This window comes from Schistocerca americana, chromosome 3, assembly GCF_021461395.2.
Source record: "Schistocerca americana isolate TAMUIC-IGC-003095 chromosome 3, iqSchAmer2.1, whole genome shotgun sequence".
Classification (NCBI taxonomy): Eukaryota; Metazoa; Arthropoda; class Insecta; order Orthoptera; family Acrididae; genus Schistocerca; species Schistocerca americana.
This window is the reverse complement of record NC_060121.1, coordinates 907,686,876-907,714,168: the sequence shown is the minus strand read 5'-3', so window position 1 is coordinate 907,714,168 and position 27,293 is coordinate 907,686,876. Positions and strand designations below refer to the sequence as shown.

At 44.2% G+C, this 27,293-nt stretch overlaps 2 protein-coding genes across 2 annotated transcripts; both read left to right on the top strand.

Annotated features, from left to right (window-relative positions):
• Positions 1-5,114: 5,114 nt before the first annotated feature.
• LOC124606995 (cuticle protein 16.5-like) lies at positions 5,115-6,489 on the top strand. The gene is made up of 2 exons (XM_047139140.1): positions 5,115-5,176; positions 5,962-6,489. Exons 1-2 carry the CDS (start codon positions 5,165-5,167, stop codon positions 6,403-6,405), a joined length of 456 nt encoding a protein of 151 aa, XP_046995096.1. The 5' UTR covers positions 5,115-5,164; the 3' UTR covers positions 6,406-6,489.
• An 11,451-nt stretch (positions 6,490-17,940) lies between these two features.
• On the top strand, positions 17,941-19,870 carry LOC124607016 (cuticle protein 16.5-like). Its single transcript, XM_047139175.1, has 2 exons — positions 17,941-17,990; positions 19,351-19,870. The coding sequence occupies exons 1-2, from the start codon at positions 17,979-17,981 to the stop codon at positions 19,792-19,794; spliced, it is 456 nt and encodes a 151-aa protein (XP_046995131.1). The 5' UTR covers positions 17,941-17,978; the 3' UTR covers positions 19,795-19,870.
• The last annotated feature ends 7,423 nt before the right edge of the window (positions 19,871-27,293 follow it).

Below are 27,293 nucleotides of genomic sequence, written 5' to 3'. Positions count from 1 at the left end.
ATAGAATTCAGCAGGAAGCCCATCAATGCCTGGGGACCGATTCAACGCACCTTGTGCAATCGCATCATGTACTTCCTCACAGCTAATAGCTTCCAGTAAGGTTCCCGCGGCTTCCACCGTCAGTGTACGGGACACGGACGTGGCTATACGGTCGAGGTCATGGAAAGAGGCTGCTTCTTCCCGATAGATGTGTTGGTAATGGTCGACGAATGCAGAGACAATGTCCGCTTGACGCGTCACTCTTCGGTCTTCGCGAGTGATTAACACCCGTACCAAAACGCGTCGTCGGTGCTTTCGTTCATTCACGACGTGTTGCATGGAAGGAATCTCGTGCCTTATCGTATCGTGACATCTGGCGCGCACCATGGTTCCCTGAAGATGTTTCCGAGCTAAAGCCACTAGTTTAGCTTTTATCCTTTTGCGTTCGATCCAGATGTCCTGTCCCGGCGGGCCATCATCCAGGTCGCGCAGTGCTGCAAAATAAAAGTCGGTGGTACGGCGGCGCCATTCTGCCATTTCCCTGCTATATGAGATGAACGTACGGCGAAGCGCCGGTTTAGCACAAGTCAGCCACCAATCAAGCTTCGTCGCATACCTTCAAACCCTTCGCTCGCACATCGTCCATGTCTCAAGGATCCGTTGACGGCATTCAGGATCATGTAGATGTTGAATGTTTAGTTTCCACGGGGCCTTACTGTTCCACACCTCTCTACGGGGAAGAAGCACCGTACAGATGTAAGCGTTGTGTTCGGAAAATGCCAATGGCCAGCGTTCCGCGTCCTGGACATCATTTGCATGAGCCCGTGACATATAAATGCGATCTAATCTGCTCGCCGAATGACTTGTCACATAGGTGTATCCCGGTGCAGCTCCATGTCGTAATTCCCACGTGTCACTAAGTACAAGGTCGTTGACAACGATTCGCAACTCCTGGCTGATGTTTGCTTGCGGCCATTGGTCTTTCTGGCTGAGAACACAGTTGAAATCTCCACCAATTATTACACATTCAGAACGTCCATGGAATAGTGGAGCAATGTCTTCTGCATAAAATCGCGCCCTTTCCCGCCGCCGATTGTTTCCCGACGGTGCATAAAGATTGATGATGCGTGTCCCAAACGTCGTGAAAGCCATTCCCCTGGTCGACGGAAGATAACACACGTTTTCCACTGGGAAGCCATCTCGCACGTAAACTGCCACCCCACTCCCATTGTGATCTCCATGTGACGAATAGGATTGGTAGCCTGCGATGTATGGGAGTGCAGCTATGTGGACTTCTTGCAGCAAAGCAATATCCACATCAGATGCCCAAACCGTTTCCTTCAATAGGTGTATTTTGGCCGGTGAACGCACGTCATTGATATTTAATGTCGCAATACGGTTCGCATGGCGTTGAATCCCACTCTGTCGAGGCGCAACAACATCTCCCTGCACCGGCGCCGGGGCTGAGTCAGAAGACGTTCTCTCGCCCCTCTCCCTTCACCTTCAGCTATTATTAGTCCGTCTTCGTGAGTGCCGGCTGCCTCTGTATGACGTCCGGCGCCTCCTCAATATCCTCATACCACATCTTTTCAGGCTGTGATATATTCGTGTCCATAGGCACAGCATCTGCGTCTGGAGAGCCAACTGGCTGTGATTTCTCTTCAGCATCACCACGTCCCGGTACCGTAAATGTGACAGACCGCTGTGGGTCGGATAGAACAGTTCCCAGTGCCTCATCCCGTTTCGTAGAGGCTGTTGTGTCGTCTTGGTCCACAGGCACATCGTCGTCGGGGCAAGGGGAGTCATCCCGAGGAGATGTCGTGCGACGTCGCCGTTTCCTCCTTTTCGGGGAACGCTGTTTGCGTGATCTTCCGTCCGTGTCCTCAGATTGCAGGGAATCACGGCTGCCCTACAGAAAAGCATCCGTAGGAACTGGGTGTTTCGAGTCCCATCGGTGAACTTGGCGGGAGTTCGGTCGAAACTAATGATGTCGTCTCAGAGTGCGTTTCAGACGGAACAGCATTCGTAGTGGCTGGAACTGCTTCTTGTACTATCGGTGTGCTGGGTGGGAGTTCGGTCTCATCTGATGTTGTCGCCGTAGATTGTATGCTCGACGGAGCAGCATGCTCTGTCATCCCGACGTCTGCGACAAGGTTTCGGAGAGTGCCATCTTGATCTTCCACCGAGGCTGTGTCCTTTCGGTCATCAGCGGACGCAGTGAGGGCTTTGGCATAGGTGATCGGTAGTACTGTCATCGCCGGCGACGGCTCCCGCACATCTGAAGGCAGTTGCGTAATCCGCCGTTGCATACAGTTCGACCTGAGGTGTCCCTCCTGGCCACATCCAGAACATGTACGTGGTTGACCATCGTAAATCACCACCGCCCGACAACCACCAATTGTCAGATAGGACGGTACATGCTTCTGAAGATCAATGGTGATCTGCCGCACTCCGTTAAGAACGGGGTATGTGGCAAATTGTGTCCAGCGTTCTGCTGTGTGACCATGTACTGTGCCGTATGGCTTAAAAGCCTCGATAACTTCGTCAGCCGGGAGCTCAAATGGCAGCTCAAAAACACGTATTGTCCGTATACCCAGACCAGCATGTTCTACAGTTACCGTGCCGACATTCCCGTCACTATGGCAAAATCGGAGACCTGCTTTTGTCGCCTGTAGAATTCTCTCACACGCCGCGTCATTTACCATCTTAACATACACCGTGGGACTAACGATGGATAGGTGAATTCCGATAATATCGTTTGGCGGTATCTTGACGGCCTCTCGAATGAATCGTTCCACTGCTAAAGCCTTTGGTCGTTCGTAATCTTTGCAGAAATTGAATCGTAATGTAGTTTTTCTGTACTTGTTCGCCATGATCGGTGTTACTAGCCCGCGTGCAGACTAAGTCCACAAGTAAACAAACACCCGCACACGCCGCACAGGCGGAAGTATCGGACCTCCGCTTCGCACGGCCGCTAGCGCCGAACTGTAAAACTGTGTGCCCGACCGAGACTCGAACTCGGGACCCTTGCCTTTCGCGGGCAAGTGCTCTACCAACTGAGCTACCGAAGCACGACTCACGGCCCGTACTCACAGCTCTACTTCTGCCAGTACCTCGTCTCCTACCTTCCAAACTTTACAGAAGCTCTCCTGCGAACCTTGCAGAACTAGCACTCCTGAAAGAAAGGATATTGCGGAGACATGGCTTAGCCACAGCCTGGGGGATGTTTCCAGAATGAGATTTTCACTTTGCAGCGGAGTGTGCGCTGATATGAAACTTCCTGGCAGATTAAAACTGTGTGCCCGCGAAAGGCAAGGGTCCCGAGTTCGAGTCTCGGTCGGGCACACAGTTTTAATCTGCCAGGAAGTTTCAAGGTGATTTCTCTCTACTGGACAATCCACGATGCGCTAGACCATCGACGGCGGTGAGTGATGTGAATAAGGAGAACATTGATCAAATCATCCAAAATGACAAATGTGTGACGACACGAGAGCTTGCTGAAATTTCTCGTATGTCAATGGGCAGCGTGGTATCATTGGTTCAGTCACTAGGGTATAGAAAAATGTGTGCACAATGCCAAACCCTATACAGCCCTTATGACGTAGGAGAAAATCAGCAAAATGTGTTGGAAAATTGTTGCTAATCCTGCCTACAGTCCAGACGACTTGTCTCCGTAAGATTTTTACCTCTTTGGTCGTCTGAAGGTCCTCTTGCGCGGTAAAACATTTGATAGTGAGAAAGGCCTTATTTCCTGTTTCAAACGATGGCGTAAAAGTCAGTCACCAGAATTTTACCAAAGTGCAATTACATCATGCAGAGAACGTTGGGCCAGATGCGTCACAGCTGATTGAGTGGGCTGAATGTGTCGCTAAATGTTACAAGTTGGCTCACAAAAATTTTCATTCTCCTCCTGCGAAAAATAAAAAAATTGGAGATGACTGTGCAAAACGTTTTGAACGCCATTTGTATAAAAAATGTCCCACACATAATATTGCTCTGAATGTAAACGATATTTATGACCGAATGTTTCTGAAAGTATTAGCATCTATTTCTGTGACAGCGGAATTAAGATCCTGGATAAACAAAAATTTGGATAATTAAGTGAAACTCGTTTACGTCCAAAATACTAGCCGACAAAAGTTAGAATACATGGTAAGTGATTTTAAAACAGCAAATTCTGTACTGAATTGAGCGTTACACAAGAAAAAGTATCGGTTAGCGGCAAGGGTTTTAACATCTAGCACAGATAACTCGGAGATCTGAGAGGTGGGAAAATGAAGTGAAGAAACAGACAGCAAAAGTACAGCAAGCAATCGTAGAAAATATCACGTTTACTGCTGTCTTCGTTCTGAATTAATAAAACGAAACGTTTAGCGCACTGCGTATTTCAAATACAATATAATGTTGAAGCAACGAATGAGACACGTTTCTCCTGCTTTGCACAAGCAGAACGAAGAAACAGGCAGTAACAGCTAAAATTACCTAAAGTGAGGCAGTTATCAATCTGAAGATTGTTTTGAAGATCACAATGCTTCATTAGACATCGTCCAGTTGGAGGGGGTATGTGGTTGCCTTTCTCCAATCTTTGAACTGACTTATCCATCCAGTTCTAGGGGAACCTATGGCTTAACATGAACTGCAAACCAGAGTGCAACTCGCCGTTTTTCACAGAGGTAAAAGAAGCGGTAAGTCACACACAAACAAATTCTAGGATTCACCGGAAATCGAATCAGAGACTTTTGGATTTGTGATCTGGCATCTCATCACTGAACCACCAAGCCACATAAGGGTTGCCGAGACAGACAATAATCAACCGGATGTGTAACAAAGGACTAAGTAGAATTAATAACAAAAATTAAAATTACGAACATAGATATTGCGTTTTGGTCGACAGCTATCTCTTGGTAATGTTTTTACAAATGTATAAATCGGCTTGATCACTGACTCATATTCAATTTATTTTGTTAAAAAACCGAACTTCCATCCGGAACACACATTCCGGGAGGTGTGTGGCCATCGCGAGACAACGCCCACGGCAGGACCTCGCACAAGGTCGGCGGTGCAAGGTTCGCTACTTTCACACATTGTGACGTACGCTTGGCCGACTCCGTATAAATAGCGGGCAGATACCAGACAGAAGCACATTTCGGCAGCAGCAGTAGCAGCAGCAGGAAGCAGCATAACCATGAACACCCTGGTATGTACCATTCTTCCAGACTCCAAGAGCAAATGCCTCGTTAGAGCCCATTACTTTAATCTGTAACGAATAGATACTGTTCTGCTATATTTCAACGTTAACGGTACATTTCTCAAGTCCAGTTGGAGTCCATATGAAATTTAACATAAATTTGGAATGTTCGGTGAAATATTCGAAATTGGAAAGTAGGACTTGAATATGCTGTGAAAATCTTGGAAAGGGTATTCAATATATACAAGAACTTTGTGGGTAAAAATTATATCTCATAAGAGTACTGCACAACTTTTAGTGGTCGTTACTACGTAGTCTGAAACAAAATGCAGATGATTTCAGTTACGGTCTCTTAAGTAAGAGCGTGGTCGGTGATATACGCAGATGGTAAAAGGTAGCACGTTTTTTTCACAGCCTAGTGGAAGAAACGAATGTCCTTCATGGAAGTTCCATAAAGCATTACTTTACTTTGAATTCTTAACTGAGATACACGGTAAGGTACATGAGTGCAACTTGTGCGTATCATTTTCAAGCTGGGTTCCTCGCAATTCTCGCAAAATATATGGGTAAGTTTAACGAAATAATATTGCACACAAAACGAGCCACAATTGCACTACATTTACTTGGGTTTCGGCTGAGGTTTCGCTCTGTTGGAATAGGATAGGCATGAAAGTGGTCCTACTATTACCTACTAGGCAGTTTACAGTTGTTTGTAGGACATTTATTCAAATGCAGACCTTGTAAGTTAGGAAAAGTAGGGCGACAAATGATTCCAGTGGCATTCTGTATTTCAGATCGTCCTGAGTGCCATCCTGGCCGTTGCCGTGGCTAAGCCCGGCTACCTCGGCGCCGCCCCCGCCGCAGTCGTCGCCCCCGCCGCGTACGCCGCCCCTGCTGTGGTCGCCGCCCCCGTGCACGCCGGCTACGCCGCCTACGGCCCCGCCCCCGTGGCCGTGCGCTCCGACGGCTACCTGCTGGACACCCCTGCCGTCGCCGCCACCAGGGCCGCCCACCTGACCGCCGTCGCCCAGACTCAGGCCCGTGACGCCGTCGTCAACGGCGCCGCCGCCCTGGCCGCCCACGCCGCCCACGCCTACGCTGCCCACGCCTATGCCGCTCCCGCTGTGGCGTACGCCGCCCCAGCCCATGTCGCCTATGCTGCTCCTGCAGCATACGCCGCCCCCGGCGCTCTCGCTGCTGCCGCCCACCTCCACGCTAAGGCTGCTCTGCTCGGCTGAAATGTCGTCTGTAAAAAAATACTGCTTTTGTAAAATAATCTACAAAAAAAATAAATAAACCGTTGAAATCACTGGATTTCTAAACTTTGTTTTTCATTTCTATGACCAGATACTAATGCATCAGTTTCATGTGCTAGCTACTTACAAACTATGTATCTACGTCTGAATGTGAAACACTATGAACACGTAAATGGTGTATTGGTTGGATCACGCCATTCTACTGATATCATGCTAAAGTAATAGTAAATGAATTATGTGGGCTGACCCCTGAGAGAGAGATGCATTCCACATACGTATTAAACAGCATTTGTTAGTGTTTCGTCGGGTTTGGTTTGGCAGTAGTAATTTCAACCATATTAATATATGACCGAGTCACAATTTGTCGCTGGGCACTACGTTTACAATCCGTACAGGTACTCTCAGGATATGATATTTTTAAAAGAAAGACAATCATTAAATTACATAGTAATCATCAAGAAATAAACTGTGACATCACGTACAAAAGAGGGTTCGCAGAATGAATTTCTCACTCTGCTGTGGAGTATGGGCCATTTGACTCTCGGTCAGGCACACACTTTTAATCTGACAAAGTTTAAAAAGAAGGTTATCATCCGTAAAGCAGAAGTTTCATGTGTCTGATAGGAATTCAAAGCGCATCTTGGCGGTGACGACACCTGCGGGATCGGATCAGAGTCATATCAGCTGCCATAGGCACATGGTTGAGTGGGAGAGTACTATCGACCACGATGGCATCAAATGTATCCATCTTATGCATTTCGAAAACGTTTGAGTACAGATGTGCTGATGTGGTGTACCAATTTATAAATGTATAACAATTCTGCTGTTCAGTGTGCTCACTTAAAAGGGGATCTCTTTTTTTCTCTATTATTGTTGTAATTTTCTGAGTTGCCATTTTACCACTCACCGATATAGCAAGCATATCAGTTTGTAGCCAGTGAACCATCGCTAGCAAAGTCGGCTGTACGACTGGAGCGAGCGCTAGGGAGTCTCTCTAGACTAGACCTGCAGTGTGGCGGCGCTCGGTCTGCAATCACTGATAGTGGCGACACGCGGGTCCGACGTATACTAACGGACCGCGGCCGATTTAAAGGCTACCACCTAGCAAGTGTGGTGTCTGGCGGTGACACCACACTTACAATAACAAAATGAAACCATAAGAGTACAAGATTAAGAGAAAGGTGCTAGGATTAAACGGAGGAATTCCGCAGTGTTGGTTCTTTACAGTTCGACCTATGGATCGAAGAAGCAAAAGGAAAGAAAGAAACTTAAAAAAAATTGGGACTAAAACTGAGGGTGAAAGGATATCATTAAAAAGACTGGCTTATGTTTTAGCAGTCCTCTGTGAAACTGAAGAATAACTGCAGGACATGTTCATCATAATGAATAATCAACGGTGCTCACACTATGGAATGAGAACCAAAGAAAATGAAAGGAGGAGCAGAGATAGGTTAGGTCACAAACAAATAATGTCAGAATTGAGGATCCCTTAGCTTTGACAGTGAAGAAGTTGTGCCGCCCTGGAAGCAAGACGATACTCTACAGAATAAATGGTAAATGAGTCGTCCGAGTGCCTGGAGTGGGAGAGGGGAAAGTTAAACGGAAGCGTTAAACAAGAAGGAATGCATGGTATGTAAGGACTTGCAAGTGTGACATCAATGGGAAATAGTAATCCACGGAGGATTGGCATAGGAGAGAAAAGGTGAACGATTTCTTGGTGAACATGACTGTAGAATGGTGCAAATTCACTTGTTTGGTTGCTTAGTGCCGTATATACACGATCCCAAATTCGGTATTCAAAAATTAAGTGGACTCATATTGGAAAACGAGGTTTTAAAAGTTGAGGTCGACGTTCTCACATTGTACATTAGGTTTACACTAAACGTTATAGTTACTATTCTATGTTGTTTCAATTTAAAATTTTTGTAGTACCTTTCATCATTGCTAAACTACCATCAATGTTTTTGGACGGTGACATTTATTAAATCATCACTTACTATTAGTTTTCTGTCATTATCATATCTTTAATGAATATATGTTGTAGGTGGTTCAACAAGTTTGCACAGAGGCTACAATGATAAATTTTAATCAATTGCTCTTGAAACGGACGTTGCGAAATTATGAGGAGCAGGGACCACATTTAGTAGCAGAGAAGTCAACATTTTTACGTGGTGTCAGAGGAAAACAAAAGGCATGTTGTGAGTGCCCGGGGAACTAGACGGAGAAAGTTTGATGTGTTGGAGTACAGGTTGAGCACAATAAGAGAGAGAAATGCAATGAAGGCTTATTCGATACGTTATTCGAGCAAAAGGGAGATACTGGATAAGGTGGCGATTTATCGACAGCGGGAATGGGTTATTATGAAAATAAAATGGACACTACGTTATGTATGGGAAATAAAACCATTGCGTACAGATCGAATTGCATCAGTGAAAGTGAGGGGAGAAGGTACCAGCTGATAGAACTAGGAAAAGGACTACGACAAGACTACTGTCTGTCTCTTCCCACTTCAAACCTATAGTTAGAAAATATGGATCAGCACAACACCCTAGAAGATAAGGGGGCAAATACTGGAGGAAGAAGAATGTGGTGTTTGAGGTTTGCAGGCGACATGTATTCCTAATAACAGGTGAAAAAGAATTAGAGGACATAGTGGAAACCATTAGGTTAAAGGGAGGGTTCATGGAATGAAAATCAACACACAGAATATAAAAGTAATGTCACAAGGAGGAGAAGTGTCAGAATGTGTAGCTAGCCTTAATTTACTGCCGGTCGTTGTGGCCGAGCGGTTCTAGGCGCTTCAGTCCGGAACCGCGCTGCTGCTACGGTCGCAGATTCGAATCCTGCCTCGGGAATGGATGTGTGTGATGTCCCTAGGTTAGTTAAGTTTAAGTAGTTCTAAGTTCTAGGGGACTGATGGCCTCAGATGTAGGGTACCATAGTGCTCAGAGCCATTTAAACATTTGCCTTAAAGCACTTGGAAGCAGGACAGAAACCTACTGAAGAGCGACGAATAAATTAAGAGCAGAATAGTAATGGTGGAAGAGGGATTTTATAAGAAAAACAATCCTGTTTCTAGCGCCATTTTCTTTAACATCAGTCGCTCGTGTGCTTTGTGTGGCACCTTCTTCTCCCTTACCAACCACTTCATCTGAAATCGCTGCTCGCGCACCTTGCGCAGCGCCAACTACTTTCGTCTAATTTCATTTTCGGAGAACACCCTCTTTTCGACGTTTCCACTTTCGTTTCTCCCTTTTAGTAACTCCCTGGCCCTATAACCCTTTCTAAAATCTTGCCACTCATTGCGCTTTAAACCGTAAAAAAAAATCATCACGCCACTCCGCGATCCCTAAATACTCCTTTTCGCACAAATTGTCTGTCTTTGCTTGGTTGTCGATGCTTGGGCTTTCACTTAACAACACGTCCGATTCCTTTCTTATTTTGGCGATATTTGCCACCAAAACAGGTCCACTGAACGCAGTTGTGACGTCATTCTCCCTGCTGCCATTACTGCAATTGCACTAAGGGCAGCTGATCGCTCCGCCACGTTCATTGCACTCGATTGCTCATTTCGCACCCTCGCCCCTGTAGCATAGCCTGTCGCCTGTGACTCGTTTATGTGTGCGCCTGTTGTTCTGCGTGTACAGACCTGTGACGCTGTACTGCCACTTACTCGTGTCTCAAATTCACATTGTTTTGAGCCGGCTATTGTGGCCAAGCTGTTCTAACGCACTTCAGTCCACAACTGCACGACTGCTACGGTCACATGTTCGAACCCTGCCTTGGACATGAATGTGTGTGATGTCCTTACGTTAGTTAGGTTTAAGTAATTCTAGGTTCTAGGTGACTGATGACCTCAGATGTTAAATCCCATAGTGCTCAGAGCTATTTGAACCACATTGTTTTGGTCGGTATGATTTCATTAGTTTCGGCCGGTACTATTTGTCCACATGAGTATGGCCCATAAAACACGTGGGCCTTAGTTTTCCACGTCATTTTGGTTTTGATAGTTTCACGGTGCAAATCCTCTACTGCGAAGTCAGATGCTACCGTGAGCTCTGCCTCTACCTCTTTGCATCATATTTACGTTGTAAAGTTCATTCTCATTGTGTTCATAATCTCATGATTACCCGATTCTGGCTGTTATTATTTTGACGATAATCGCGGTTCCCTCTCCAGTGGTCCCCATCTTCGACCCTTTCCAAAAGTGATGAGAAGCTTTTGTGATTACTTCCCACGTAACGTTCAGAATCCTCTGGGAGCTTTTTCCATAGTTCCCACACTATTTCAGATTCTGTTCATCTGTTTCTCACGTGTGTCAGTTTCCGATACCACATTCTGCAAAACTCTTTCACTGAGTTTCTGCCTCTGTTGCCATATAACCTGGCAATCATAAACTCCCACCATAGGCAGTCCTGTTATTGCTCTGACCAGTTTTCCTCTATGAATTTCTGTTTAAATTCGCCAAATGACATTTATTCTGTTTCGAAATCTATGCCACATCTTATCACTTTGCCAGCTAATGAGCTGATGGTCACATTTACGTTTTCCTGGTCCACTATGTGATCAGGAATATTCATTTCACAGTTTTTCAAAAAAATCTATGGGGTGCCATCCATTATGCCTTTTTACCAGATCGAAGCATTCTTCACCCTCTAGCAAATTGCTACACGTTGTTCTGGCAATGACACAATTCGATTTTTCTCTTTTTTTCCTTTCAAGTTCGCTCACTTTACCTTGAATTTGGGGAAGTGTTATGTTCACGCTTCTTTTGGCATGTTGTCATTTGTTTATTCATTTCCTTTTCGGAATCACTCACCGTTTGCCTCAATTGAGAAATTACGGTTTTACATTTGTTTACTCATTTGTTTACTATTTCGGTTTTGACGCTGTAAACATTTTCATCAACTTTTGTTACAACGAGAGGTTCAACAGTGTCTTGAATCTTCATTATTTCGGCATCGAACACATCGTTGATGTCATTAATGTGTCTCTGCTTAGTGGTGACATTGTTATTGATAGTATCTATTTCAGTTGTTAAGTCCTTGACTGCATTACTCACAACACATACTTTTGAGTCTATCTTTTCGATCTGTTTACTGATTTTAACACCTGGTGTTTTAAGCTGATTGTTAATATTACTACCTTGTGCTGCAATTTGTGCTGACAACATTTTTAACAAATCGTTCATGCTCAGCGCTTTCTCGCTATCTTGTTCTAAGGTGTCCTCATACTCAGATTCTAATTCTCGTGTTTCGATCGGTTCACTTTCGACTTTTGATGAATTGAACATATCCATCTAGCCATTAACATAACTACTGTCATCATTCATGTCGTCTGTCATACCTTGTTTTATTTGTAACGGGCTCACCATTTGAATTTGATCGTTGACGTGCATATGGTACTCAACGTAATCCTGTTGCCATCCCGTCGCATTATCTGTGTTCTCGTCTAGTGAACTACTGTCTCCTAGTACAACAGGTACTTTTTAGTTTCGCTCATTCTGACCTACTGCCGTCTTTGTATCAATTTTAGTTTTGTTAACACTCTGTATTTTATCTTTTAAAGACCTGTAAAGTTTTCTGTTAATTATTTTGCCCGATCTATTGCACGATCGCGCAGCTGGACATTCAATACTCATCTTCAGTCACTTTACGACCAATATTTATGTTACAATCTCTATTGCAGTGAGTAAAACTTTGACCAAAGTCCTGTCACGGTCGTCACTTACAACACTAACGAGCCGCGAAACACGCTAATGTTACCTTCTGAGAGGATTTCAAAGTTCGACCCTGCGTGTGTCTAATGGAAAACTGTATTTGACTATATTTTCGAATTTTGTGCAGTTAACCGTAAAACAAATAGACTTTAAAGTTCGGAGTTAACAAGTGGTAAAATTGTAAGTGAATGAAAAAAAAAAAATGAACGGTTGCGAGCCTAATTAGGCTCATTAATTTGGAAATATATATTTGAGAAAATTGCATATTAGTTACTGAAGATACTTTAGTTGAAACTTCCCTTTGAATAGCAAACAGGATACAAACTGACGCAGTGCACTCTGTACTGTGTGTAGTAGTAATTACAAATAATACACACTAGTAAATTATGCAGAGAAAAATTCCATCAAGCTCGTAGTAATGATGGCTACAATCATTACCATTACGTGATCAAAATACTGAAACATCACTGCATGAAGCGCAGAACTTATTTTTGACATGAGGGGCTTCTATCTTGACTGACATGAATAACACAAATATAGATGAATAACATCTTAAATGCACTTTTTAAGCTCCTCTGCATATAGCAGTTTTCCTTAGCAACAGTAATAGTTCATTATTTTCTTAATAGGAGAACAATATGATGGGAACCCATAAAATGGTATCGTTTCACTACCCAAAGTTCTTTGATTGTTTCTAAAATAAAAACTATCTCTGAAAATCGAGCCATTCACATAAATTAATTTGCAAGGTAATAAAATGCAACATGTGGCTTAAGTAACTTCAAAATGAACCATTTCTGATGTGTACCAAAGCTACACAATTTGAAAATGTGCATAACTCCACTCCTAAGAATACTACCACAAATCGGCTCATTGAACATTTATATGTACTTGTACTTTAGCCACCTGTGAAGTAGGCATTCTTCCCAATAATATTTACACAATGTTGCACTGTAATACTACAAAACTATATTTTAAACTAAATTAAGGATGCTTTAGCAAAAGCCTATTCAACTTCACTTTAAATAATTAAGGTTTTCACTTTCCTATTGATTAATTTTTAAATTTTTGTACTTAAACTTCCTACCTTAACAATTTCACTTGAGTAGTCCATAAAAAAACATCCAAATTTTACTCCTACTTTAACTTTTACCATTACTTTTACTTTAGACAAAAAATGACTTTTAAACACATGAATGCGATAATTGTCCATTTAAATCAGAATACTCGGTTTTAGTAGCACTTAGGTGAGGACTCTGCGCAGGTTCGTGATCAGGACTGAAGTTACGGTTTCTAACACCAGTTGACGTTTTATATGTTTAGTATTGAAAGAACACGCAAGATAATTGGTCCATGCCAATACAGATTACATAACTGAATGTATGAAGCCTGTGAAGCAGTGCCGACGATTAGTGGCAGGCGAAATGGCCGATAATTGTACTCACGGCTCTCGATGCGCCAATGATCTATGAAATCTCTTCTTGGCTTCGGGTTTTCAACGTATTAGAGCCCTATTATTACTCCGTCAATACCAAGTAATATCCAGGTCCACATCCGAGTCCTTTTTTATCACTGCCGAGATGTACCGTGCTAAGTCTAGCCTCAAACTGCATACCGTTCACACAAAGGAGCCGCTCAGTTCGACCGCCAAACCCACCTTTCACATCGCGCCATGCCACTTTCACTGCAGAGGGAGTTCTCTACAGCGTTTACATGTTACAAATACAAGTGCCGCAAACATGAACCAGCATTTAACAAACATACTTCTTTCATAAACATATTCACATTACAATAATTTAAAATTTCAACATATTCTTTCGATTTTTTCAAATATACATTACAAAAGTCTAATTTTCTTGCCATACAACAAGGAGTTCAAACACCACAGAATGCACACTTCATAAATTGCGGATACACACTTACTTAAAATAAACCTACTCCTAATAAGTGTTACAAGCTGTGAGCCATGTGCGGATCGTGTTGATGCCGTTCATAGCTTGGCATCTTGTAATAGCAACAAACAATGTTACACACAATTAACGTCTGAAGGTCGGAATTACAAGTGGGGAAAGCAATGACATGTTAAAACATTAGAGTAAATTTTGAACAATTATGACAAATTCTCGAAATACGACGGAGTGATCCACAGACAGAGCTCCCTGGATCGACCAGAGGAAGGTGACTACAGCTGTGTAAGCGGTGAGACAGGCAGCCAAGAGTTGTACTCATATAACAGGATGGCAACTCACACCAGGGGTAGATTAAGCGCAGACCGACCGACTAACCAATCCTCCTAACGTCCGATCACCGGTGCAACGATGGAGTATTTTTAGGCAAGGGCGAAGAGACGTACAGATACCACGTCTTCAGAAACACACCCAAGGCCGAAGGAAACACTAGAACCAAGGTAGACCTCCCAAAAACATATGCACAGTACAATTCAAGAGGCTGTCGAACCACACGCCGTGTCGCACAGCAGCAACACGACGAGGAAAGGTACACTGCCTTAAAAAGTACGCTAACCTCCATGGCAGGTAACTGGGGCGTTAGCGGCCACAAGGCAGAAAATACCACTGGTTGCACTTCAGTAATAAGAATAATAGTAAATCCAAACCAACATCAAGCAGTAGAAGGCGCCAAATAGCTTCCGCCAACAGACTCCACATGTTGCTGTTGGTCTCACCGACACAGGAAGCAGCAACACGCAAACAACAGCGAGATCTGAAACAGTAGAGGTTTCAGTACTGGACACGTTTCACTCAACTTCAAACGTCCTGGGTTCGGTCGCCGGCGACAGCAGCTCGGTCCGACAGTGTCTGCTCCCCACCAGCGGTCCCGGTCTGTCCTCACACTGCAGATCTCCTCGCTGCTCCGTCCGAAGCCGAACTCATCGCTGTTCGCAACCCCTCACCAACTCCAGTACGCAGATAGCATAAAAGCAACTATTCATTCAAAACCACAAGACACACGCGGATCCAGGAAAACAATTCCACCAACAACTCACAATACTAAAACCAGTCACTGTGAAACAACACGGACGAATTATAAGAAGGCACAAACACAGAGGAGCCAGAAGTGGTCGGAAGACCAAATGCACGTTGTCCGCTGCAACGACAGACCGAACGACCAACCAATAGTCGTCCCCACCCAAGTCAGGCACGGGAAAGATCCCAGTATAAATCGTTGACTGACAAATTATTTCCATGCGGCCACTTCGACGGGCGGACACACAAAAGTGAAAGTTGCACTATACGGATATCACGGTCCATTCAACTAAAACTCGCTGAATCCGGTCCTTGACGTGGTCGTGCACTCTCACGACCACATCTGACATTGCATGTGTGATGCCAGCGGTCGGGCGAGTACTGGCTGTCCGGACCTCACTGCTGCTGTGTCCCAACGCCCCTACCTCGACACACGACGACCCGGAAATACTAGAGGCCGCTCCAAAGATGGTACCACAGTATGCGCTATCGACAAGCGCTGCTGCTGCCACTCACGGACAGACATGGTGAGCAAACTTAGTGGAGCCAGTGAACACACTAAGAAAACGAGACGCCACTATCGATAGTACAGAAGGCATCAACGTGAGCTGCACACGGCTCAAGCTGTCTGTGCCAACATACAAGCAACACTGCGTGAACCTATAGCAGAAATCAACGTGGAACATTGCGTCCGTGGCTAAGCGACCGCTTTCCATGAAGTGGGGCCGGGGCTGTTCCTCAGATAAGTAACGTTGCTTGACATGGTACCACGGTACTTTAGCTTTTCATGTTTGACCGTGCTTTATTCTGGCATGTATTAGTTTATTTTATGCTTCTGAAGATGGCTAGAGTACTCTAACTGAAACCTGGGTAACTTTTCGCAACTGAGGCGGAACTTTGACGTATTAATAGACTTCATGTTCCCAAACAACAACGTGACATGTGATCGTATCACAATTGTTCGCGATCGGTTTGAAGAACACTCAGAATAATTCGAGCGATAGCTTTAATCAACCAGATCGGCCGACATGAAACCCATCAAACACTGAGCGGATATAATCGAGAGATCAGTTGATACGCAAAATACTGCACCGGAACAGTTTCGATTTAATGGGCGACTATAGAGGAAGCACGGTTCAATATTTCTGCATGGGACTTCAAAAGACTTTGTGAGTCAATGTCACGTCGAATAGCTAGAGCACGCCGGGCTAGAGGGGGTTCGACACGATATCAGGAGGTACCCCACGACTTTTGTCACCCCAGTGTAGCGTATTTCTCGAGGCTAGTTCCGCAAAAATACAAATTTTATTGATATTACGCAGCTGCAGTCGACACTATTTTATAAAAAAATGACCATTAGTTAATATTCCTCTGAATGTAAACGATATTTCTGATAGAGTGTTTGTGAAAGTAGTTTCAGTAGTTATGTGATACTCGTTTATATCGAATACACTAGCTGACAAGAGTTAGAATACATGACAAGTGGTTTTAAAACTCAAATTCGGTACTGAATTGAGCATTACACTAGAAAAAGTAACGGGTAATGACAGGGATTTGAACATCTAGCAGCCGGGCGGAGTGGCCGAGCGGTTCTAGGCGCGTCAGTCAGGAACCGCGCGACGCTACGGTCGCATGTTCGAATCCTGCCGCGGGCACGGATGTGTGTGATGTCCTTAGGTTAGTTAGGCTTAAGTAGTTCTAAGTTCTAGGGGACTGATGAGCTCAGATGTTAAGTCCCATAGTGCTCAGAGCCATTTTTTTTAACATCTAGCACAGATAAATGGTTCAAATGGCTCTGTGCACTATGGGTCTTAACTGCTGAGGTCATCAGTCCCCTAGAGCTTAGAACTACTTAAACCTAACTAACCTAAGGACATCACACACATCCATACCCGCGGCAGGATTCGAACCTGCGACCGTAGCGGTCGCGAGGTTCCACACTATAGCGCCTAGAACCGCTCGGCCACGCCGCCCGTCTCTAGCACAGATAACTGGGATTTCTGGGAGGAGGGAAAATGAAAGGACGAAATAGACAGCAAAAGTACAGCAAGTAAATATGTCTTACGTTAATTGGTGCCTCCGTTCTGTATTAATAAATCAAAAAGCACAGCGGGCTTCGTGATTCAAATTCAACACAATGTTGAATCAACGAACGAGACACTATTTCCCTGCTTTGCACAAGCGGAACGAAGAAACAGGCAGCAACAGGTAGAATTATCTAAAGTGAGGCAGTTATCAAACCGACGATTGTTTTGAACACCTCAGTACTTATTAGGTAGGGTCCAGTTGGAGGTAGTATGTCGTTGCCTTCCTCCAATCTTTGAACTGACTTATCCATCCAGTTCTAGGGGAACCTACGGCTTAACGTGAATTACAAACAACGGCGCAACTCAGCGTTTTTCACAAAGATAAAACAAGCGGTAAGTAGCACACAAAAATGCAGGGATTGACCAGAGATGGAACCAGAGATCTTTGGATTTCTGATCTGATACTTCGTTATTGAACTACTGAGCCATATAAGGGTTACCGAGTCATTTAATAACCAATCCTATGTGTGACACAGAAATGAGTTATTTATTTAAGAAATGTTTAAATCGCCTTGGTCACTGACACATATTCAATTTATTCTGTTAAAAAAACGGAACTTCCATTGGGAACACACATACCGGGAGGTGTGTGGCCATCGCAAGGCAACGCCTACGGGAAGACCTCGCACAAGGTCGGCAGTGCAAGGTTCGGTACTTTCACACATTGTGACGTACGCTTGGCCGACATTGTATAAATAGCGGGCAGATACCAGACAGAAGCACATTTCGGCAGCAGCAGTAGCAGCAGCAGGAAGCAGCATAACCATGAACACCCTGGTATGTACCATTCTTCCAGACTCCATGAGCAAAATCCTCGTTAGAGTCCATTACGTTAGCCTCTAACGAATAGCTACTGTTCTCTTATATTCCAACGTTAACGGTATAGTTCTCAAGTCTAGTTGGAGCCCACATGAAATGTAACACAAATTTTGTATGTTCGCTAAGAAATTCGAAACTGGAAAGAAGGACTTTAATTTTCTTTGAAAATCTTGGAAAGTGTATGAAATACATAATGGAACTTTGTGGGTAAAACTTATATCTCATAATAGTACTGCACAGCATTTACTGGTCGTAACCACGTAGTCTGAGACAAAATGCAGCTGATTTCGGCTGCAGTCTGCTAAGTAAGAGCGTGGTCGGAATGATATGCAGATTGTAAAAGGTATCACCTTTTTTTCACAGCCTAGTTGAGGGAACCTACGTCCTTCATTAAGTGTGCATAAAGTGCTGGTTTACTTTGAACTCTTGACTGAGTTACACGAGAAGGTACATGATGAGTTCAACTTACGCGTCGTATTTTGAGGCTGGGTTTCTCTGTAGTCTCCCCAAAGGTCGGAAAATAAGTCAACCCACAGCGTCTAAATATATGATGAAACCAAAGTAATTTCTCCAAAAGTGTGTAACATTCTATAACTTGGCTTATAAACGTGGATGATTGAAGAACGTGACTGAAGCGGTAAGGTGGCTCCAAAAGTGGAAAAAAATTATTGTTAACCTTTTTTCGGGAACACCTTTCTTAACATTGCGTCAAGTGCAGGGAAAGCTCATTTTGAGACAGCTGTCAAAAAAGGTTTGACACATTTGGAGGTCTCTTCGCGGTGAATACGGGAAAAACTTTGTTTCAAACATGTCTCGGGTATGCCAAGCACTGAACGACGCTGCACATGACAGGACGTGTTATTAATTGTAGTTAAATTCGCCTTTTGTTCATATATGATGTACATATATGATCTAGGTTGTTGTCAAATACATTTTTCTACTGGTTAACCCAACCATGATCATGCTTAAAAGACTGCACACGCTACCAGGATTGTAACAGGCAAGTAAATCCCATGTAAACTGTTGACGACGTTGTTAGGTACTTCAAAGAGGACTGATAGTAGGAAAGTTGGCGATATTCTCGCAGATTATTTGGGTAAAGTTAACAAAGCAACATTAAACGTAGGACGAGCAGCAATTCCACTAAATTTACTTGGGTTTCAGGAAACGTTTCGCTGTGTTGGAATAGGAAAGGCATAATAGTGGTTCTAAGTGTTACCTACCAGGCAGTGGTTTGTGGGACATTTATTCAACTGCAGACCTTTTAAGTTATGGAAACTAGGGCGAGTACTGATTATAGTGGCATTCTGTATTTTAGATCGTCCTGAGTGCCATCCTGGCCGTTGCCGTGGCTAAGCCCGGCTACCTGGGCGCCGCCCCTGCCGCAGTCGTCGCCCCCGCCGCGTACACCGCCCCCGCTGTGGTCGCCGCCCCAGTGCACTCCGGCTACGCCGCCTACGGCCCCGCCCCCGTGGCCGTGCGCTCCGACGGCTACCTGCTGGACACCCCTGCCGTCGCCGCCACCAGGGCCGCCCACCTGAACGCCGTCGCCCAGACGCAGGCCCGTGACGCCGTCGTCAACGGCGCCGCCGCCCTGGCCGCCCACGCCGCCCACGCCTACGCTGCCCACGCTTACGCCGCCCCCGCTGTGGCGTACGCCGCCCCAGCCCATGTCGCCTATGCTGCTCCTGCAGCATACGCCGCCCCCGGCGCTCTCGCTGCCGCCGCCCACCTCCATGCCAAGGCTGCTCTGCTGGGCTGAAATGTCGTCTGTACAAAAAATGCTCCTTTTGAAAATAATCTATAAAAAAATTAAATAAACGTTTTAAATCACCATATTTCTCACCTTTTTTTTCATTTCTGTGACCAGATAGTAATGCATCAGAATCATATTCTAGCTACTTGCAAACTATGTATCTACCTTTGGAAGTGAAACAGGAAACCATTGTAGGTACCAGCAACAGTGAAAACACGTACTTGGTATTCTGTTTATATCACACCGTCCTACTAATGTGCTGTTGGAGTAATATCAAATATTTTTTTCTGACTGACAGCTGACACCTGAGCACATATGTATGAAACAGCGTATGTTAATGTTTTGTAGGTTTTGCTTTGACAGGAGTCTTTTCAACCATATTAGTATGTGACCGCCCTCCCAGGTAGCTGAGTGGTTAGCGTGGCGGTCTGTCATGCCAAGGGGCTCGGGTTTGATTCCTGGCTGGGTCGGAGATTTTCTCCGCTCAGGGACTGCGTGTTGTGTTGTCCTCATTATCATTTCATCATCATCAGTGGAAGGCAACGGGAAAGCACCGCTGAATCACTATCCTAGACACGCATGCGGTGGATCTCTCTGACGAGGCTTCCGCCATGACAAGACATCCCGTAAGGCAGAACACAAAGTCAGTCAGTATATGACTGAGTTACAAAGTGATGTTGGGCATTACACTGACGATCCATACAGGTACTCTCAGTATCTGCTTTTTTAAAATAGTCGTGGTAAAAAAACAGTATTTAAATTAAATATTAATCATCGAAAAAGAGGGTTTCCAAAAAATTTTTTCTTTTAAATTTGTGGTAAGATCTTAAGCGACCCAACTGCTGAGGCCATCGGTCCCTAAGCTTACACACTACTTAATCTAACTTATGCTAAGGACAACATACACATCCATGCCCGAGGGAGGACTCCAACCTCCGACGAGGGGAGCGCGCGAACCGTAACAGGACTTCGTGGGGCTTCCAGAAAGAATTTGTCGCTCTGCTGTGGAGTATTGACCGTTCGAGTCTTGGCCAGGCACACATTTTTAATCTGCCAGTAAGTTTAAAAAGGAGAGTTATCATCTTTAAAGATGATGTCTCATGCCATTAACAGGAATCCGAAGCGCATCTTGGCCTTGACGACATCTGCCAAATGGTATCAGCTCACATCAGCAGCCGTCGGCACATAGTTGAGTGGAGTAGTACTGTCGACCACGATGGGCATCAAATGTATCCGTCTTATGAATTAAGAAAATGATTTAGCAGAAAAAAAATGGTTCAATTGGCACTGAGCACTATGGGACTTAACATCTATGGTCATCAGTCCCCTAGAACTTAGAACTACTTAAACCTAACTAACCTAAGGACAGCACACAACACCCAGTCATCACGAGGCAGAGAAATGATTTAGTAGAGACATGCAGAGATAACATACTAATTTATAAATGTATAACAACACAGTTTTTCTGTGTACTCACTTACGAGGAGATTTCTTCTTTTATATGCTATTGTTATTATGCTGTTGTTATTATTTTCTGACTTGTCATTCTACCACTCAGCGATATAGCAAGCCTGTCAGTGTTCAAATTATGGAGCTTTAGAAATACCTATCACACATAGTTTTTACACAATGTAATTTATTGTACATTCTACAAATTTATACTCATTTCTCTCCTTATGTTTTCCCCTCAGGGTATACATATGACAATGAGCAGAATGAGCCACCCACACTAGGGGACTTGTCAGTCGTGATCTCCGTTCAACGGCCGGAGTGGTCTTGCGGTTCTAGGCGCTACAGTCTGGAACCGCGCGACCGCTACGGTCACAGGTTCGAATCCTGCCTCGGGCATGGATGTGTGTGATGTCCTTAGGTTAGTTAGGTTTAAGTAGTTGTAGGTTGTAGGGGACTGTTGACCTCAGATGTTAAGTCCCATAGTGCTCTGAGCCATTTGAACCATCTCCGTTCAACAAGGAAACGTTGCTATCTTGAGACCTCGGAGGTGTTTCTATCACAGGTATGAATTCACGGTTCTCTGTGTTTATCTACAACCCAATGACGATGGTGAGCGAATATCGACTGACGTACTTGACAGCCCTCGGCAAATGAGCTATGGCGCAGCCAGACTCTAGTGTTTCAGTTTCAGCTGGGCCTGTTGCGAAAAGGACCTCGCAAATGGTTCAAATGGCTCTGAGCACTATGGGACTTAACTGCTGAGGTCATCAGTCCCCTAGAACTTAGAACAGACTCTAGCGCCTAGAACCGCTCGGCCACTCCGGCCGGCTCGACTCCGGCCCGTACTAACAATAGAGCACCGTAAGGAGAAGCTAGCTACGCAACCAAACTGATAATGATTGGCAAAAGCAGCCATCTCTTCTGAGACAAATTTTAGCGTTCCATCAAATAATAGACGCCACTATATCCGTTGGAAAACGTAGAAAAACAAATTATCTGAGTCCACTGCAGGACGCTAGACCTGTGTTTGGGTTGGAAGATTATATCCCCATGCACCCATCTTAATATAATCTATGTTGGACCGCCTGCCGGAGTGGCCGAGCGGTTCTAGGAGCTACAGTCTGGAACCGCGCGTCCTCTACGGTCGCAGGTTCGAATCCTGCCTTGGGCATGGATGTGTGTGATGTCCTTAGGTTAGTTAGTTTTAAGTATTTCTAAGTTATAGGGGACTGATGACCTCAGAAGTTAAGTCCCATAGTGCTCAGAGCCATTTTTTATGTTGGTCCATCATGGCCAGTGGACATTGGCTGGTTAAGTAATTGTGAAGACAACCAATTTCGGCATTTCGTCATGGGGCCTGAAGATGGCATAATGAAATGGCGAAACTGGCCACATTCACAATAAAATAAGATAAAGTACACAGCTGTGGTTGTTCAAATGTTCAAATGTGTGTGAATTCCTAGGGGGCCAAACGGCTTAGGTCATCGGTCCCTAGGCTTACACACTACTTAAACTAACTTAAAACTAACAACAACACACACACACACACACACACACACACACACACAGACAAACACCCATGCCGGAGGGAGGACTCGAACCTCCAGCTCGAGGAGCTGCGCAATCCCTGACATGACGCCTAAGACCGCGCCGTCACTCCCCCCGGCAGGCTGTAGTTGAATTTTACTGATATTGACATCTTCATATAGGTTTATCTTGGATATCCGTGTCAAAGTCGGAATGGTTTCTGAAACAAAACCACAGGCGAAACCCTCATCCTTAGTTCACTACGCAATAGCGTTGCATTTCTATGTGCCTCGTATACTCGCCTCGGTAGTAGGTAGACTACATCTGTAGTCAACCAAGGAACTAAACGAGTACTTGATTTTCGCAATAACGTTCATTAAACCGTAAACAAAACATAGACTTACTGATTATTTCGCGGAGGTAAATGATAGTAGTAGCGAAATATTCTTTCTTGAGCTGACAATGTTGTCGAAAAATCCTTCAGCTCAACATCTACTGTATAGGACGGTGTCGCTGTCCAAATGACCGAATGACCAAATGACACAGTACTGCTCATAAGAACTACTTCTCTCTAGACCACGAAGCTCTTGCCTGGACAACACAGCAGAAACACTTGTTCCTATCAGAATACAACCACTAGAGATCCAACTACTAAGAAGAGTAGGTGAGTACAGTCTGTCGGACGGGAGAGTGAATGTAGGCATCAGAAAAGAACTGAGCGCAAAAACATATAAATGAGCAAATTAAAGAATACAGAAAGAACTGGAAGAATTGTGCCACAAGAATGGAATACGACATACCAAAATCGGTGATTTACCCAGTGGGCAGAAAAATTTTGGAAGTCTGAGCAAAATCAACAATTTCAACCAAGAAGGCGAACAGGAAAATGCCTAATGTACGCAGAGAGAAGAAGAGATATTAAAATACTACGATTTTTTAAGTAACTGTTATTTTAATAAGTTTTGTAATTACATATAAAACTCTGGGCTGATGTAAGAGGACTCCTGAAGACATTAATCTGTTCGGGTTAAATTAATAAATAAAAAATTAAACATAATGTACAGGTTGTTCCAGGACGAAAGGACAAAATTCAGCGATATGACAGGCTCGATCAATTGAAGCAAAACACTTCATGTGGATATATGCCCTATTCTCAATGGTTCCCAAGGCAGAACACATTTAAGAGACATTGTTGCTTATTTTCTTCACTGTTCAGTACATTGTCATTGTTTACAACATACCATAACAATTTAGGCGACGTCGAGATGAATAACCGGATGTGGATACGTGGTCTATCAAGTCAGAGAACAACCTCCAAACTGGCGCACCTACACCTCAACGCAATCACGTTGCGCAAGGTCTTTCGTATTCTCTCACTCTCTTCCAGCAACCTGTAAGTCCTTGAGAAAAAAATGAATAGGACCTTTTTGAAAGAAATTTAGCGTAGTTCAGTTTTATACTGCAACAAGTTTTCGCTAGAGGCCGTGGATTTCGTGTTGCAGAGTCTGCCACTTGAGTTTATTAAACATCTCCGTAACGCTATCACGGTTACCAAATAACCCTGTGACGAAACGCGCCGCTCTTCTTTGGATCTTCTCTATCTCCTCCGTCAGACCGATCCTGAGGCAGCCTTTATACATGGACTATCATGTGTGCTAAAATTATTACATACATACAGCTAAATTTTGTATTCTATCCGCCCTAAGTAATTTAAACTTTCATAAAGGCTACCAACACACCAACAAAAGCAACTATAAATGCAACAGACATATAAGAAGACATAATATTTCACCCAACAAGAACACTCACACAAGAAGGAAACAGAAGAGCCACAACACAAGAAGATGACGACTAGAACAAATCAAATAAGGATACAAGAATATAGAACTGAACTCAGATGGAAAGGCGCTCAGTCAAGAAAGCGAATTGCAAGCTGTATCACTAAGAGATCGGAGAGACGCCTCATGACATGTGGTCTGCTCCCTGCGATCTCGTCCACGAGATCTAGTTGCCTTGGCGGGGAGCAGCGAGCTAGCTTGCAATCCGAACCATAAGTGTGGTGGGGAGTAGCGAGGTAGAGAGCTATCTTGTTATCTGATTCCTGAGAGTAGTGGGGAGCAGTGAGCTAGTGAGATGTCCTAGGGTCCGATTGGTGACAGTGGTCGGGATCCTGAGCTGTTGTTGGGGGGGGGGGGGGGCAGTGATGCCTGGATTGTTTGCGATACACTCTGACCGCACAGTGGCTGGAGACCACAGCTTTAATGATCGCTGGAAAAAAATTCCGAGTGCAGTGCTAAGTCAAAATCGAAGAAGTAACTACTCACTCAAAAGTATGTAAACGTTTATTGAACTTCTGAAATATCAGATATTCTTTTGAACTCAAGAGTGGAAACATGATGCTGGAAGTGTTTTCCGCGTTGACGTATTGTACTGAAGCACTTCTGCCTCGTTTTACCTAGTAGCTGCACAGTCAACGTGCCAGACTCTGCAACAAAGGGCCCCAGGTTCTAATACCAACAGGGTTGAAGACTGCTTTTTCACTCAGAGACAGGATAAAGTGTTGTGTTTACTTTCATATCGTCATAATTAGTATTACTATTGAGACGGCTGAATACCTATGCCCGCCAGACAATAAATAAATAAAAAAAACCGGAGCTTTCTTTAAAAAATGGTTCAAATGGATCTGAGCACTATGGGACAACATCTGCGGTCATCAGTCCCTTAGAACTTAGAACTACATAAACCTAACTAACCTAAGAACATCACAAACATCCATGCCTGAGGCAGGATTCGAACCTGCGACGTAGCAGTCGCGCGGTTCCGGACTGAGCGCCTAGAACCGCTAGACCACCGCGGCCGGCAAGAGCTTTCTTTATTTTCTGTTTTCATGGAAGAGAAAAGCTTTTCGTACGAGAAGGATATGCAAACCCACATGTGCATATTGTGTACACTTTTTTTGTAGCTTGGGAAACGTTTTCTTAACGATGTGTGATAACTGCCAAGAGTAGAGTTTCCACCCCGCTCATTATAGCCACCAGAGCTGCCATACATTTTATCCAAATCATTCATGATCAACTCCTTAGAAAGATCTGGTTCTCTGAATCCCAGGAGCAGATTGCTCATCTCTTGGTTTTGTTGCTGTGCAGTGTGCTCAGGATACAGCAGCTGCATGTGTTTCTGATGATAAAGGAATGCACAAGGGAAATTTACGTGGAACATGGCAGTATATGAGAATATTAAATGAATGCCACTATGGAATCATCAATGTGAATTGACATAAAGTGAACGCTGAAGGACATGAACATTATCTGCGACTGAAACGACAACAACCTAGTTAAGGACCCTTTTCTTCGTAAAGTTCAGTTTCGCAAGGAATAACGATCTCCTTAGTATCAATGTAGGCACTACCGTTAATTAAAGAAAGTAAAGTGGATCCATGTGTTACTTGACTATTTTTCAAATCCACTTTCATACAACACTTGTCACTAAATGAAACAGATCATCCTGTTTTGGCATTGCCGTAAACTGATAGAATCAAAAACTTCACAGTATTCCTTGTACAATTAATTATATTGCTTCATTAATAATTAGTAAGCCGGCCGCGGTGGCCGTGCGGTTCTAGGCACTTCAGTCCGGAACCGCGTGACTGCTACGGTCGCAGGTTCGAATCCTGCCTCGGGCATGAATGTGTGTGATGTCCGTAGGTTAGTTAGGCGTAAGTAGTTCTAGGTTCTAGGGGACTGATGACCTCAGATGTTGAGTCCCATAGTGCTCGGAGCCATTTGAACCATTTGAGCCAATAATTAGTAGTTTAGTTGTATGTGTGAAAGCGTGAGTGATTTTTGTGTGTACTATAAGTGTAAGTTACTGTGTAATCCAAAGCGACATAAGCAATCTCGTTTGGAGACTTTCGTCAGCAGTCCAGTGCTGTCGTAGTTCTATTAAATTACTGACTTCAGAACTGCAGGTGGATGCGCAAGATACAGTAATTTCCCGTGTACTTGGAATTTAGTTATTGCTCGGCGTTCGTTAGTCCGATGCCAACGTTCACGTTTTTGCACATATCGGTATTACAAAATTATGGAATCCCACAAACCGCATTGTAGGGCTTATGAAAACTACCTTCGAAGACTATCTAGGAGGAAACAGGAGGCGAGGGACGAAAAGAGTTCAGATTCTAAATGATGAGATAGCAGAAAAATGATGATGATGATTGGCTGTTATACGTGAGGACATTGAAGACGTCCCATTTTACACCTTGGGGAAAACTACAGCTAGTTGAGCAACTTTTCGTGACGTTTTACGAAAAACTAAGTGCATTTGCGAGCTATACGGCAGCGTAAGGCAAAAATTCCATGTGCCAAACAGACATAATAACAGTTTTACACTGAAGAGCCAAAGAAAGTGATACACCTGCCTAGAATCGTGCAGAAGTCGGCAACAAGACGTGGCGTGGACTCGAATAGTGTCGCAAGTAGTGCTGAAGGGAACTGACACCATAAATTCTGCAGAGCTGACCATAAATC